The following is a 16,299-nucleotide window of genomic DNA, read 5'->3' as shown; positions in this document are numbered from 1 at the left end:
AAGCCGCTCCCCTTCTGATAGAGTCAATGTTATCGTCCCTTGATCTCTAATATGCTGGGCAGGTACATAGAAAATACTCCTCTGTCTCAACCACTCCTAGTGTGCATAGCATATAGATCCAGTGCTCTCTGGGTATGCTTGTTGCTCTCCCCGTCTCAATCCTCAACTGATGGGATGAAACACGCATCTGTCCAATGGCGATTCTCAGTGCATGCAAGACTCCTCTATCCTCGAGATACTGGGGTCTGATGATGAATCCCTCCTCTAATACTCTCAGGAAGTGGTCGCGATAGAACTGGGACTTAGTGGGAAGCTCTTGGTCCCCCCCTCCCCCCCCCCCCCCCCCCCCCCCAAGTCTGAGATGTATGGAGCTGAAGGAGATTTAGCCGTATGATATGGTTAATCTCGTTTCGCGGGATCGACTTAAGGGATGCGTCCATCTGTAGTGAAAAGGGGGGAGCCTTTCCATTTGAATACCGTGTCTGGCAAACCATGTGGATATTTGTGCATACCAGGTGTCTGCTTCACTCTCTGCTAGTTGCCTGGATGACTCGAGGGCTAGCCTCATTAGTCTCAGTCCTAGACTTTGTGGATGAATGTCACTGTGTGAAAGATGGCATCAACCTGTAGAGGAGTCATGATGGACTAGATAGTGTAGGCAAGAAGCCTATGATAGATCGTTGTCTGCTATATGGATGATAGGTCCGTCGTGCCCTCTCGTGAGCTGTCTAACGCTTGACGAGCGCCACGGTAACCCCTGTCGGCCATACCCTAGGTAAAAAATGGAAGAAAAGTTGGTGAGTGATCTATGTGTCGCATCTTGATCTTGGGGTCCCTGCCTCTCCTACTATATGTGGACGGTGGCGGGGTAACATGCTCGGACTCGAAGAACTCTGTGATGATACTTTGGAATGGACCAGGTAAGGCCCCCCGCTCCAGTGTCCGTGATCTGATGAGACGCTCCCTATATCGGACCGTCTCGTGAATGAAAGCTACCAAGGATCTCTGGTCTCAGTATGTGTGTGTGAGAGAGAGAGAGAGAGAGAGAGAGAGAGAGAGGCTCCCTATATTGGGTCGTCTCATGAATGAAAGCGGCCAAGCATCTCTGGACTGTGTGTGTGTGTGTGTGTGTGTGAGAGAGAGAGAGAGAGAGAGAGAGAGAGAGAGAGAGAGAAGAAGAAGAAGAAGAAGAAGAAGAAGAAGAAGAATATATTATCGTCCTCTGAAGACCAAAAATCGGCCTATGGGACCTGAGCAATACAAAATCCTCGTACACAAAGACTCCTCCCTTGGAGGGGAGGGTATTAAGAGAAACTACCTTTATGTCTTAGGTGAGTTCCTGTGCTTGAAAAGCTTATAGACAAACGTTCCTAAAGCTGGGGGTGACCCGTTATGTAGCATATCAGCCAGTCTGTTATGTCCCTCGAGAAGAGAGCTAAATGCTTTCCGGATGTGAGTATAGTAAGGGCACATCATTACCATGTGTTCTTCAGTTTCTGCCATTCCCTGGTCACATAATTGGCATATTCTGCTCTCTTTTGGCATATCTTTCATCCTCCTATTTCAATCTGCAGCTGGTGTGATCGGGTGCGAAGTGAGGCCAAAGCTCTTCGCTTATGTATTGCATAGGTGTGCAAATGTACTTCTGCGTGGCTGTTTCTCTTCCTGTATAAGTAGCTCAATATTCGGGGTTGATAAATGTACGGTAGTACTCAAACTTATCTCTGTTTTCAGCTGTTTGCCATTTCCTGTGTAGTGCATTCAGCAGGTCATGATGAAAGGCATCCTCATCTACCTCCTCTGGAGAGAGAGAGAGAGAGAGAGAGAGAGAGAGAGATGTATTAACGTTAGTCCACGGGAGGCCTCACGCCTATGGGACAAAGTACACATAAAAGCGAACTAATACAAGACTCAGTGGGCTGAAGCAAAGGGCATGCTAGGGCTCTTGCTGAGTACTAATCTATGCTAACAAAATCATAATCATGAGAAATAGTCAAATGCAACTGCATAGTGGACCAGATCAATCTATCTGGTATCACAGGTACAAACTAAGAAACAAGTCAGTCTCGGTGTTGGGATTCAGACAAAATCAGAAACCGAAGCCTGCAAGTCAGTCTCGACGTTGGGACTCAGACAGACTCAGAAACCAAAGCCTAGTATAGTGATAGCTCTCTGGTGGGTGCGAAGATGTCTCGTATCTGTGTCTGTCCAGCCGTCTCGTGCTGCGATGGGGGACGCGGTCTCCTTGCTCTCTGAACTCTCTGAGCTATGTCCAGAGTGACCCCTCATCTCTGTTGGTCCCCCGTGAGGAAAGCTGTGATAAGTCGGACCTCAATAGAGTGTACTCTAGGGACTCTCTGGCACGTATGTGGTCTCTGCGTCCCTTTCTCAGTGGTACCGTGTTGGTTGCTAATCCAGACTGCTCTTATGTTGGCTAGCTCCTCCTCCACTCCACTGTGTCCTAGGACTAACTCAAATGTATAGAAGTCTGTGACGCGTCTTTGTGCCTGGTCATCCTCTATGTTTTGTGGTGGTCTGGTCATCCCCTGCTGCTCTTTGATTTGTTGCAATAGTGTCTCCCTCTGCCGACGCATTTCCATCAGTTAAAGCCCGATACAGGCCTGGTCATGGAATAGATGAGTTGTGATAAAGGGCCGAAGCGACTCCCCTCCAGATAGAGATAGCGGTAGCGCGCCCGGATCTCATAGTAGGTTGGGCAAGCACAAAGAAAATGCTCCTCTGTCTCAACCGTCCCTAGCGTACATAGCATGCAAACCCGCTACTTTGGGTATAGCCGCTGCTCTCCTTGCCTCGATCCGTAGCTGATGGGATGAAACCCGCATCTGACCAATGGCAATCCTCAGTGCATGGGAGACTCCTCTGTCCTCGAGATACTGGGGTCTGATGATGAATTCCTCCTCTGATACTCTCAAGAAGTGGTTGCGGTAGAACTAGGTCTTGGTGGGGAGCTGTTGGTCCTCCCCCCAAGTCCGGGATGTATGAAGCTAGAGGTCGTCTAACCGTATGATACGGTTGATCTCATCTCGTGGGATCGACTTAGGAGCTTGGAAGATCGCATCCCCAGAAGGGTGCTGCATACATGGTAGTCGGTCACACCAGTGTGTCAAAAAGCCAGCCCTTCGTCGGTGGATCTTGGAATTGTGCCTGGAAGCACTGTCGCTCTAGTCTAGCCAAAGCACTATGCCCTCGTGTGAGCCGTGCCTTGGCTGCATGGGTCATCGTGAAGATGGGTCCTATTAAGACTACTCCCAAATATGTGTACGACTACACTATCTCCAATGGCTCGCCACGATAAGTGAAACTAAGTCGGTGAATCACTGCTCGTGAGGTATTGAAGATCATAACCCTAGTTTTCCGAAGGTTGACCATCAGGTCTCTCTCTCTTTGTAGAACACCTCTAATGCCCCTAGATCTCTCTGCAGCCCCTCCGACGAAGAGGATATTAGGACTATATCATCAGCGTATAAGAATATCTATATGAGGAGATCACCGAGTAATGAACCCTCGCCCCTTAGACGATCTATGAAAGATGTGATCTCATTGATGTAGAGTCCAAAGAGAGCCCCTGTGGCTCTGTATGTGTTGATCTCCCTCTCTAGTACGGATCCATAGATCGTGGCCAATGTGTGGCCAATCATGAGGGCGCGATAGTTCTGAGTGTCATGAGGTCTCCGGCTTTGTGTATCGGTATGATAGTGGTGGTGCTCCATGCCGGTGGGAAACCTTGACAAACTACAAGGTTAAACGTATGTGCAAGAATTGGGGTTGGAACCTCCTGCCCATGTGCGAAATGCTTTGTCTTGAGGCCCTCATGATCCTCTGCTTTCCGGTTGTGGAGCCGGCGAAGTGCAGCCTGCACATTCTGCGTAGTGAATAGATGGTAGGTAGTGGGCCTGGGCATAGAGGACATGTCTGGTGGCCTCGGGACACCATATAGCGAGCATGCATAAGTGTGCCACACTTTCGGATCAATGATGGGGATGGGTGGCTTCCCCTCCACAAGAAGTCCCCATCCAGTGGTCAAGTCTCCTCCTCGAAATGATCTGATGATCTCATCCATCTTGTGTGTGAGGAAGGCTCGTCTCTTGCGGCGTGTCAGCTGTTGAAAGGTCCGCTGTGCCTCATGTCACGTCAACTGACCCAAGGCTCGCTCTCGTGTGAGGTGAGCTCGCATCTCTCTGCACTCATTATCAAACTAGGGGTTTTGAGGCATCTTCCCATCTGATACCCGTGAAGATCGGGTTGTAGGAAAGGATCTGGTGGCAGCATCTTGTATCACTGTGACAAGGGTGGCTGAAGCGTGGGCGAGGTCTAAATCACCCTCTAGTAGGGCCAGAAGCTCTCTGGCTAAGTGACACACATACACTGGATCAAGGGCATGGTCAAAGTTGATCAGGGTACGGGCTGCGGTAGGAACTCTCCCTATGATTGGTGTAGTAGCAAGAACACCGAAGGTTAGATATGAGTGGTCGGCTCCGAGTGGGGAGGGGGGGTAACAGTGAAGTCATGTATCCGTGAGACAAAAGCCAATGGGCCTAGTAGGTAGTCCACTGTGCTAGTCTCGCCTCCATGTGGGAAACATGTGAATCCCCCAAATGATGGCCATCTTTGAAGGCCATTGTAGATAATGTGATCGTGAACAGCTCCCAGTTCAAGCAGGTGTCGCCCATATGCTGTCACTTGCGAGGTATCTTCAGAATGTCTCTGAATCCCAAGCTCTGTTGCATCTAACTCCGGCATCATGTGGGGGTCTCTCCTATGTGAAGTCAAGTAAGCCCACTTGCCTATCCCTTGTCCTTGCATTGAAATCCCCCAGAAGGAGGGTGTCTCCTTGTCTGGAGAACTCTATGATATCATAAGGGCTGTGTCCCTCTGTATTGACATCATGAGCATATGATGGAGGGAAGTAGCATACTGCAATGAAGATCGGTCGGGCATCTACCAGCTGTACTCGTATCCACATATCACGTGCATGTTCCTCTCTTCGTACCACATATATGAGTGGGTGTGTCTTGAAAAGAACAGCTATGCCTCCAGAGCCTCATACTCCACTATCTCTCCTCAGTTCTCTCCTATGAGTTGACTCCCAAATGTACCCTGTCACTGTGGGCAGCCCTTTCTCTGGGCTCTGATGTGTCTCACTGTAGAAGATGATGTCTTTGTCTGTGTATGTCTCCGAGAAGCCACTTGGGTTGGACTAAAGGGTACCATTACAATTCCATACAGCCATACTCAGCTTATTTTGTGCACTCCCATCCCGGCTCTGACACCGTCATAGTTGCCCCTCTTCCTTCTCCCCTTCTCCCTTATCCCCTCTGTCAGCTCTTTCTCGGATAATCACTATGCCATCCCTGTAGGCAGCCCATTTCCTTGCTTCCCTGGCTGCCATTACTTGTGTCATGCTTTCCCTTTAATGTTCCTGCAGTAGAAGGGTGAGGTCATCATCCAAGTAGATTTTGGTCCCCTTCAAGGATGCCCGCATGCGAGAGAGAGAGAGAGAGAGAGAGAGAGAGAGAGAGAGAGAGAGATGTATTAACGTCGGCGGAAGACCTCGCGGGCCTATGGGACAAGGTAGAAAGTACACCAAAAGGATGATCTCATACAAGCCCCAGTGGGCTGGAGGAAAGGGTGCACTAAGGCCCTTGCTGAGTGCTAAGACTGCTAAACTGATAACTTTACAGAGCTCAATAGCTCGAGCAAAATCAGATATAACTTGGAGATTAGCAACTGTTTGAGAGCTGTAGCATGTTGAGATCTGAGACTTAGGCTCAGAAGGCAAAACCCGGCACCATGGTGGGTCGCTTGTGAGCGGTGAAAATGTCTCGGATCTGCGTCTGTCGGGCTGTGGTGGCGGAGGGGGATATGGTCTCCTTGGTCTCTGAACCCGCAGGGCTATGTTCATAGTAACCCCAGGCCTCGAGTGGTCTCCTATGAGGAAAACTGTGATAGGACGGACACTCAATAGAGTGTGCTCTTGTCAGTCTCCGTGCTGTAGGTGGTCTCTGCATCCCTCTCTCGGTCATCCAGGCTGCTCGCATGTGAGAGAGAGAGAGAGAGAGAGAGAGAGAGAGAGAGAGAGGGAGGGATTTATGTCTTCGGAATACAATTTACAATCCAAGGGTAACTCATACAAGCTAGTGTGCTTTGAGGCAAAGGGCTCGTTTGTGCCCGTGCTAAGTGCTAAACTCAAACTGAAAATTAGTACAAAAAAAGTAGTAATCAAAACACATAGCCAGATCCCATTGTGACTCTCCTGTGAACTGCAAAGATATGTTGTATTTGTGTCGGTTGGGTTGTCTTTCGCTGTGGTGGGTGGCATGGTCTTCGTGATCTCTATATTCAGTGGGCCGAGAGAGTGGCCCAAAGCTGTGGCCCTGCCTATGCTATCATATTGCTCGGCCTTGGAGATGATTACATTCATCACATCTCTGACATACAGTCTGCTCCTCAAACATGGATCACTTTGGATACCCTTTTTGGAGCCCGATCTAAAAACTCTAAGATTGCACTTATGATCTCATTCTTTGATCTACATATGTAGGAAGGAGCTACTATAGCCTCTCATGTCAATTATCTTCGCAGTCTTATGGTTCAGCTTGCGTCAGTCAAGTCTCCCATCTTCGAAGAAATTGCTATTGCTGTGCTTCTCAAAAGCTTACCTGACACCTATGCTACTCTTGTCACTACCTTCAAGTATCATAATAATCCTTCTCTTGAGGGTATCATCAATGCTCTCCAAGAGGAAGAAAGAACTCAACAACGAAAGGTAACTGACACTGCATTTTTAGCAAAGAAAGGAAGTTCTAAGGTAAGAAAGCCTTGCACCCATTGTGGCAAAACTAATCATATGGAGAAGGACTGTTTCAAAGCTCATCCATGCACCATTTGTGGCCGTGATAATCACGGGGAGAGGGACTGCTACTCCAAAACCTCTACATCAGCCCCTGCATCTACCTCAGCCCATGTTGCTGCAACATCTCCATCAGCTGATCCTCCTGTTCCTTCCTCACATGATGAGAAGTGGGCTTTCTGATTACTTCTATGTCTTGTCTACCACCTTGACCACCGATGATGTAGGTGAAGGGGTTCTAGTGTCTTGGTCTTTCTATTTGTCTACAGTCAGTCTTCTGTCTATCTAGTCTTGTCTGTCTGTCTATTTGTCTATCAATTTGACTGTGTTTTAGATCCATCTTGTCCCTACCCTTGTGGACCCATATGAGGATATCACTTGAGGAGGGGTGTCTCAGGATCTTTTGTCTGTCATGTTTTCTATCTTGTCTCTCAGTCTATCAGTCTTTATGTCTGTCTTCTAGTCTTGTCTTTCTGTCTTACTCCTAGTGTCGACTTAAGGAGGGTGTTGGAGATAAGTGCACACTAAGTGTACTATTTCCTAGTCTACATTTGTCTAAGTCTAAGTCTAGTCTTTATGTCTTGAGTGTGTGCCATGTGGCACTTCTACAATTATCCCATAAGCACACTTGCTTTATGTCTTGTACTTTGGCCCATATATTCATGGGTCACATCATTGCAATCAATCTGTCTAGCTTGTGTCTTGTCTACACTCTTCTTAAGGTATTTCTTGTCTTTCAATCTTGTTATTTCATTTCCAGTTTCTAGTTCTAGTTCTTGCTTCCATATTCCAACAAGGTGGTGATTTGAGACGTACGAGTGGCAAAAATGCAACGCGACACCAAACTTTCCATAATTGGGGCAAATTGGGGTCTTGAACATTGGGGGTTTTTTGGGGGTCCCAAAACGTGCGTTTCAGAATCAAAATGTTTTTGAAACGTGTCGTACGTTTCGGGCTATCCGAAAATGTGTTTTGGGCTTACAATGGTGCCTATGGCGCTCCTTGCCTCGATCCTCAACTAATGGGACGAGACCCGCATCTTTCTGATGGCAATCCTCAATGCATATGAGATCCATCTGTCCTCTAGGTACTAGGGTCTGATAATCACTCCATCCTCTTATACTCTTAGGAAGTGGTCATGGTATAACTAGATCTTGGTGGGAAACTCCTGGTCCCCCCCTAAGTCGGTGATGTATATAGCTGGAGTATATCCAACCATATGATGCGATTTATCTTATCTCATGGAATCGAGGGGGATCCAAGTTGGACTGGAAGGGGGGAGGCGGTCCATTTGAATAACTTGACTAGCAAACCATCTGGATATAGCATGCATACCAAGCCGTGCTAGCCCCTCTTGGCTAGTTGTTTGAATGAATCTAGTGCCAACCTTGGACGTCTCCAGCTAGGCAAAGCCCAACCCTGTGAAGATATGTCACCGTATGGAAGATAATTTGGAATGGTGTCATGGCAAACTCTAGCTATATGATCTGATGAGAAACTGAGGGTTTACTCTGGATCATCCTAGATGCCATAATCACTTGTAGCCTCTCGAATTTCTGCCTATTGGTTGCCAATAGGTCACTCCCCGAGAAGGGTGTTGCTCACATGGCTATTGGCCTCACAAGTGTATCAAGTAGTCATCCCTTCATCGGAGGGCCCTGGAAGTGTGCCATTCGCTCTAGTTCAGTGAGAGCTTCCTACGCTCGTGTAAGTCGTGCCCTGGCTATACGAGTCATCATGAAACTGGCCTTGTGAAGACTGCCCCTAGATAAGTTTATGACTTCACGATCTCCATCGACTTTCCTCGGTAAGTGAAGCGCTGTCGATGAAGTACTGTCCATAAGGTGTTGAATATCATAACCTTGGTCTTGCCAAGGTTGACTGTTAGGGCCTCTAGGTGTCTTTGTAGGCGTGTCGTTGAAGAGGATACGAGGACTATGTCATCTGCGTACAATAGTATCTGTATCATCAGATTAGCAAGCGAGGACCCATTCCCTCCTAGGCGATCAATGAGAGAGGGAGGGAGGTAGGATTTGGTTGGCATGGCCGACCACGAGAGAGTTGTAGTTGGATCAAGGGTAGTGGTTCTAGCCATCCGGCATAGGCCTGCGGAAGAGGATAGAGAGGGTATCCTTTTTCACCTACACACTTGCATTGGTAGACAACTACTGTTGGAACGCCTCGCGTGAGGGACACTAGTTGGAGTAGTAGGTGCCACAATGTCCTAGGTCCTCACTGGATTTTGGACTTGTCCATGGGCCTTGCGATTGTTGCAAGGTAGAGGACCACGAGCGATTGCCTACTGCTCTTGGAGCCGCCTTGCTGCTCAGGGGATTTGGCATTGCCCCCTTATGATTGTTGCCAATATATGGAGGGTATGGTGGCCTAGCTAAGTGATGCACATTCTCAAAAGATATGATGTCTCAGCCTACTTGGTGGATGGGAAGAGCATCATCAGTCAGGATATTCAGTATTCGTTACCTCCTTCCTGACGGCACCCGGAGGTTTGGACGGAGGACATTGTCTGAGAGACTATGTCTAGTATCCCCGCTTGGAACATCTGGGTTGCATCTGGGGGGCAGCAGGTTCAACCTGCGGATAGCCTTGTCAACATTGGGTATGACATTATCTTCACCCTGCGTGCCATCTGGCAATAGGGCACAAAGTGTTCGAGGAACACCATTGAGAGGTGGAAGTGTTTCTACAAGGCTTGACCGGCATGCATTTGTAACACTTTTCACGGATTGAGGAATCTGATGGTTGTATAGTCGTCCACACTTGTTGTTGTCATCTACTTCCACGGTACATCAGGCAGTGATCTGGGACCTCGAGAAGGTGCACAGCAGCTAGCCTTCTGGGTCAGCACCTCATGGATAGTTGGCCCTGGTAGTTTTATCAAAGTCTTATTAGAAGGTACTTTTCTTTACAAAATAAGTAAATCTGCACTATCAAGAGCTGTTTTATGGGTATGGCAGTCTCTGCACCATAAGCCATCATCGGTATACAAATGTATGTTTGAACGTACCAGCATGCTTTATTTTATGGTCGGGTATTCTAGTTTTATTCCTAATTTTTTGTTTTTTTTTGGGGGGGGGGGGGGGATATTTATAGAACCTTTTTGTTATGGTTTGTATTCATCCAATTGTATGTCCTTCAATGTTGCAGGTTTGCAGCACAGCACTTGTTGTGGGGTTGTTCTCCCATTATGTATTTGGTTTCTCTGGACCGGCTGCCCTTGTTGTAGGCAACGGGCTTGCACTTTCATCGACAGCTGTTGTTCTCCAGGTTTGCTTTTTAGATCTTATGCCTTTTTATATGACATGAACTGTTTACTACAATAGCTCTATCATGTGTTTACTGCATGGACTGTTTACCAAAATAGAACCTGTGTCTCCTGGCTTCTGTCTAGTTCAAATATAAATTTCAAAAGTCATTGTGGTTTCATGACTAAATAATGGGAGAAGGACCCCTATGAAATGTTTAAAGAATGGTAGAGAGAAAAAAGGACAAATTATTGTGGAAGGTTTAAATAATAGGAGTGTGGAGGCAATATGATGCACAATAAAGGGGCTTAGCATTGTGTACATTATATGAGCACAAAGATATTTTCAATTCACAAAATACTGCGTGATGAGGGTACCGACTACATTATCGAAGGTATAATTGTGACCAGATTGTTAGGATCATATTAACTGTATCTCATGAGTGGGTTAGTGTGCATGGATTCTACATGACTAAATAATGGGAGAAGGGACCCCTATGAAATGTTTAAAGAATGGTAGAGAGAAAAAAGGACAAATTATTGTAGAAGGTTTGAATAATAGGAGTGTGGAGGCAATATGATGCACAATAAAGGGGCTAAGCATTGTGTACACTATATAAGCATGAAGATATTTTCAATTCACAAAATACTGCGTGATGAGGGTACCGACTACATTATCGAAGGTATAATTGTGACCAGATTGTTAGGATCATATTAACTGTATCTCATGAGTGGGTTAGTGTGCATGGATTGTACATGGCTGCTACCAATTCACATGCCATTGTAGAGCAAGGGCTACATGAATTGTTATGGGTCTTTACTAGCTCAGTCTTTAGACAGTTTTAGTGACCCTTAGCGATGGAGGGGTTAGTTCCCCTCCCCTTGGTCTTACCCGACTCTAGTAGTAAGCTAGGTTCCACACTCCTTTATCAGGCTGGGCGATAACATTCTGTAATAGGACTTGTTTCTTGAGGTGCCATGGCTTGCCTTCTCCCCTATAAATTCCATGGTCCTTACTCAATCATGAAGGCAATAGCCTAGTGGAAATGGAGCGCATGCCAGGTGAAATGGTGTGGACATTGGGTGCCATGCAGATAATCGTTTGCCATGGTTGATCGTTGCTTGCTATTGATTGTCACTTGCTGCTGATCATTCGTCGTGAAAAATTTGCCACCTCCACCTGAACCCGCCTCCCTGCTGCTCATTTTGCCCTGTTCTGCCCTTCTTTCTCCGCCCTTCCACTGTCTTCCTGTTCGCTCTCTTCTATTTCTGCTCCCACCAGCTGTTTAGGGCGCTTCTGCAGCTCCTTTTTTGAGCTTCTCCCAGGTGTCTTTCTGCCATCTCTCCCTCAGTTTCGTCCCCCCTGAGCTCTTTCTTGACCTGTACCTAGCCCGTTTTTGGGATAGGAAGCCTTCTGCTGCCTGCCTTTTTGATGCCACCCTAAGCTTGTGTTCAAACTTTGCTCAGCCTGTTTTTGGGCTGTTCCTTTGTCCTCTACAGCCTGTCCCTACCCTAACCCGTTTTTTTCCTCCTACCATCGCTCCATTTTGCTGCTTTCTCTTTTTCCATCCCCCCTTCATCCCCTCCTTTTTCCTTTAACCCTCCAAGCTAGTAGGTGATGGTGTTTATTTGACAATGGGGGTTGGATCTAGAAGGTGAACACTTCAAGTGGAGAGAGGGGCTCACATGGCAGCGCCTTCAACTTCCACAGCCCTCTCCCTAGAGGATAAGCAATAGGTGTAGAATTCTCTTCAGGCTTGAAAAGTGATGGGACACATTATTGGCCTTAACCCTACGCGATGATAGGTTCAAGATTTGGTCCACATGAGCTTAGCCCTATACAGTGACCACATCCATGTCATCACCATTTATGGAAGAGGGACGTTTCTTTTCCATCTTAGCTCCCTAGGGTAAGCAGAGCCTAGTCTATCTTGGACCCCATTTGGTTTTCTTCATTCCTTGGCACCATAGATCCATAGTGGATGACATGGAAATGAATCATCATGCATCAAGATACCCCATTACGTTCCGCTTTACAAGTCTCCCTAAGGAGTAAAAATTTATTTCGTAAATGGTTGGGATCTGTTTCAGCACTATTCTTGAGATCTTGACCTTAGCACCTCAAACCTCTTTGACGACGGTGTCGCATAGGTCGCTTGATCATGGATAACCAGATAGTCTTCTAGAGAAGACACTTCTGGAGACCTTATGAGAGCTGTCTTTAGGTAGAGGGTCAAGGTTTCAAGCCTAACAGGGAAGTGCCTTTGCTATAGATAGATGGGCCACTTGGCCAGAGCTTGTCCTTGAACTACCAACGGGCTCTAGATTGCTATCCATAGAGCAGCATGAATGGACTGTTTCGGGTTGTTGAATGCTTAGCACTATTGTAAGCAAATTCAAGCAAAGCAAGGTAATTTTCCCAATCAGTTTGCCTAGGGAGACATAAGCTCTCAGCAGATCTTTCAAAGTTTGGTTGACCAACTCGATCCGAGACAGGATGTTGTGTTGAACTCATGTTGAGCTGAGTATCTACTTTTTGGATACAACCCGCCAAAAATGCTCAGTAAAGTTAGCATCTCTATCACCAACTATGTCTGCCGCAGTAAGCCATACATGCTAAATAGCTTCTCAACAAATAACTGAGCAAGTTGAGTGGCTCCAATTTGGTGAGGCGGGTTACGATTACCCATATTGTGTCATGCTCACGAGAGGTTCGTGGTAAGTGTCCCACAAAATCCATGGAAATACTTTGCCATTTATTCTCAGGTATTTCCAAAGGATGGAACAATCCACCTTGTCTCAAGTGCTTCACTTTTTATTTATTTATATATTTATTTATTTCAAAAAAGAGACTTCTATGAAGTATGAATGAAACTCTTTGAGTGAGCTCTCGGGAAAAATGCATCATGCTAACATGAAAAAACATAACCCAAAAAGGGTAAAATCAAACTCCCATAAGAGGGGAAGAGAAGATCCATAAGGATGGAAATGCCATCTCAACCCTGTGGGGGATTCCCAGAAGAGTGGCGAGCCGCTCCATTCTTTGAAGAAGACATCCCTCCTAATAGAGGCTACTCGTGAAGATGCCTACATACTCTCCCAAATGCCATCAAACTATGTACCGTGTCTGTCCAAATGCTAGCCAATGTATGTCCAGGATGGACTTGGGAGCCATCTAAAGCCTTTGTGCATTAGAAATTCAAATACTCATTATTCTGAGGTGAACATCCACACACATATCATTTAGATTTCACACAAAGGAACGGGAAAAGAAGGGAAAAGAGTTCGGCACCCGATGGGGGGTGAATAAGGTGCACCCCCTACCTAGGCTAATCCCAAGTATATTTCTTTATTACAATGATGCTGAGCTTCAATTATGATAGTAACGCATACCATCGACGGACAGAACCCGGGTAACCTAGAAATCCTACGACATGAATAAATAGTCAAAACATGTATAATAATCTCCTCGATGATGAAAAATGGGAGAACCCAATACCTAAAGTTGTAGGAAACTGTAGAAAAAGTAACCAGTGGCAGCCCTTGGTGAAGCCAGGCGAAAAGAGACTCAATACTTGCTAATTTCTGCAAAAGTTTTTCGGAAAGGTTATTCTACTACCAACCTATCTCTTAGACTGTGAAACTGATAGTGCACAACATAAACAAGGTTAGAACCTTCGGAAATCGAAGGGAACATGTTTAATATAAAGAAAATCAGTTTTAGAAAACCCTATGAGTGAAAAACGAACTCTGGAAAATCACTTCTGGTAGCCTGGAAGACAAAAAACGGAACTGAATTTGAGAAAACCAGCACGTAAAAGAAAGTGTAGTGATTGATAGAAGTGAAGTGCACAAAGAATACTTCTCGTCTTGGGCATTGGAAAGGAAGAAATGTAGGCTGAAGCAGAAATTCTAGCAATTCATCAAGTTGGACATTAGGAGGAGATCATGGAGTGGTAGAAGAGTGAAGCAAAGGTGCCAGAGGCAAGTGGACAGCAAGGAAGATGGCCTGGACAGGTCGAATTTGTAAAGAGAACAACAAGTAGAGGGTGCAAATTTGCAAGAGAGAGCAATTTGACTGCTTAGAATTGATCCCAAACTCTTATAGACCTTGAATGAAAGCCGAAAACTATAGAAAGCTGAGAAAGCACAAAAAGCAGGCTGAAAAAGCAATGAAAAGCCGGAAAAATGATTTTTAATCTCTTATTTGCTAATTGTAGTACTTGATTGGATATTCTAGGCTAAAATAGTTTTTAGGAGTTATTTTAATTCTTTAATTAGGTTTCTTAAAAAAATTTGCCCCATGACCCCTTGATCCGTGCACAAAATTATTAGGCCTAGAACAAATGCACATCCTAGGTTTGTAACGCTCATAACTTACCTAGACAACTCAGAATTTACCTAAATTGAATCCATCCTTTAGACCTCGACGTGCTCTATCTAATGTTCCTGTGAGTAATCAAGGTGCTAAACCTAACACTCAAACATTACGGAATCTGAAGATCACATCCGCCTCATTGTTAAACACTATGTGATCTTGATCTGCCCTCATTAGCTAAGCATTTTTGCCCAACACACCAAGGCTCATCCCAAAACCAACCGATAACTTAATATGAGGTGGAGGGTGATCCGGTAGAAAATAGTCAAACGATTCGTAACTTCACCGATGTGAAGTCCACCTCATGCTTTAGCTTCCAACATTTTGTCATTGGATGTGACTATATGCATCCATCACCATATTGAATATGGTGTAATCAAGACCCTACTGAAACAACAAAAGTAAACCATACTGAAAATGGTACGGTCATATTGAAGATGCCAAATTACACTTAAGATGATAGATCACTTTGAAGGTGATAGAGTCATGCTAGAGGTGACTTAGACATACTGAAGGTATCACGGACACATAGAAGATGTCATGTGCTAGCATTGTGCATAATGTGGTCACGTTGAAGGTGACATAGGCTATACTGAAGATAGCATACATGGTGATCAGTGATGTTAAGAGATCTGAATTGTGAATGTAGGATTTGTAGAAGATAACCGACGGGAGTGTGATGTACTGTCACAATAACTCACACAAGGAAAACTCACTTGCGTGGAGAAAACTCACACGTTGGGCATGTTCCTGGACTCATCTAGGTATACGTGATCAGAAGAAATGAAAATAGGATATCCAATAACGATCCAAATATTTTGTGTAGAAAGGTGTAGGTATGCTATAATGACGCCTCGTATCTCCCACCCGAAGTACACATACCTTGCTCTTTTGGAAAGTCAGACCATTTCGAATGGAGTAATCTGGTAGTTTATTACCAAGAGGGGCATTCCTAGCTTGTACTTTATCCCAAACACTTTGGAAGAATTGATATCCGGGATAAGGCCTGTGAGAGAGCCATACAAGTTTGACTGGAGCTTTGTGAAGCAAAGTTTGATTCAAACTATCAATTCTGCTCAGGGCATGAGCCACCTTGTTGGTAGAACCAATTCATAACGGATCTTGTAGTCAAACTCCTGCATACTTTCGATCCTCGGGCTTTCTTGCCCCTTAGAGCAGAACAATTGCACAATACTTCAGAGAAGAGTTATCAACATAGCCCACAAAAGTAGAGCCGTACAAATAGTGTCTCTTGTTTTTCAACGCATAACTCTTTTAAATGTGTTGGCCACTTGTTCTGTGGCGCAGCTACCTTTTTACTCTCAAAAGCCACTGGTCTACCTACTTGGAAGAAAGCTTCTCCAACAACATAGTCACTAGCATCTAGTTTCAGCCACGTATGGGTCTACTAGGATCGACTATCTGTAATATAGGTGTTGTTGTAACAACATGTTTTAACTGCTTGAAACAAGCATCAAGCTTCTCTATCCACACAACGGGCCTATACTTTTTGTATTTATCCTTCTCGACCCCTTTTTGACAAATCTGAGAGGAGTAATGCTACCTTATCATAATTCTAGATGTGAGTTTGGAAGAACACAAATCTTAAAAAGGATTTGACCTCAGTAATCGTTCTTAGAACGGGCCACTCACATATCTTTCCAACTTTCTCTAGTCAATACAGACACCATTAACCGAAGTGACATGTCCAAGATATGTGAGTTCTTGCTTCAAGAACTCACATTTTCTTTCCTTAGCATAGAGCTTCTCTTTTCTAAGTATGAACTG

General features: G+C 45.4%; 1 protein-coding gene across 1 annotated transcript in view; it reads left to right on the top strand.

Moving 5' to 3' along the window:
• The window catches only part of LOC147893906 (K(+) efflux antiporter 2, chloroplastic-like), a 148,476-nt gene that overhangs the window by 99,196 nt on the left and 32,981 nt on the right, over positions 1-16,299 (top strand). The window contains exon 6 of the mRNA XM_087385467.1: positions 10,037-10,156. Coding sequence (XP_087241593.1) covers positions 10,037-10,156 — 120 coding nt within the window. The remainder of the gene's footprint in view (positions 1-10,036; positions 10,157-16,299) is intronic.

This window comes from Dipteris shenzhenensis, chromosome 15 (genome assembly GCF_047967505.1).
Source record: "Dipteris shenzhenensis isolate YYH24624 ecotype China chromosome 15, Dip_SZ_1.0, whole genome shotgun sequence".
Classification (NCBI taxonomy): Eukaryota; Viridiplantae; Streptophyta; class Polypodiopsida; order Gleicheniales; family Dipteridaceae; genus Dipteris; species Dipteris shenzhenensis.
This window is presented reverse-complemented; position numbering and strand designations above follow the sequence as displayed.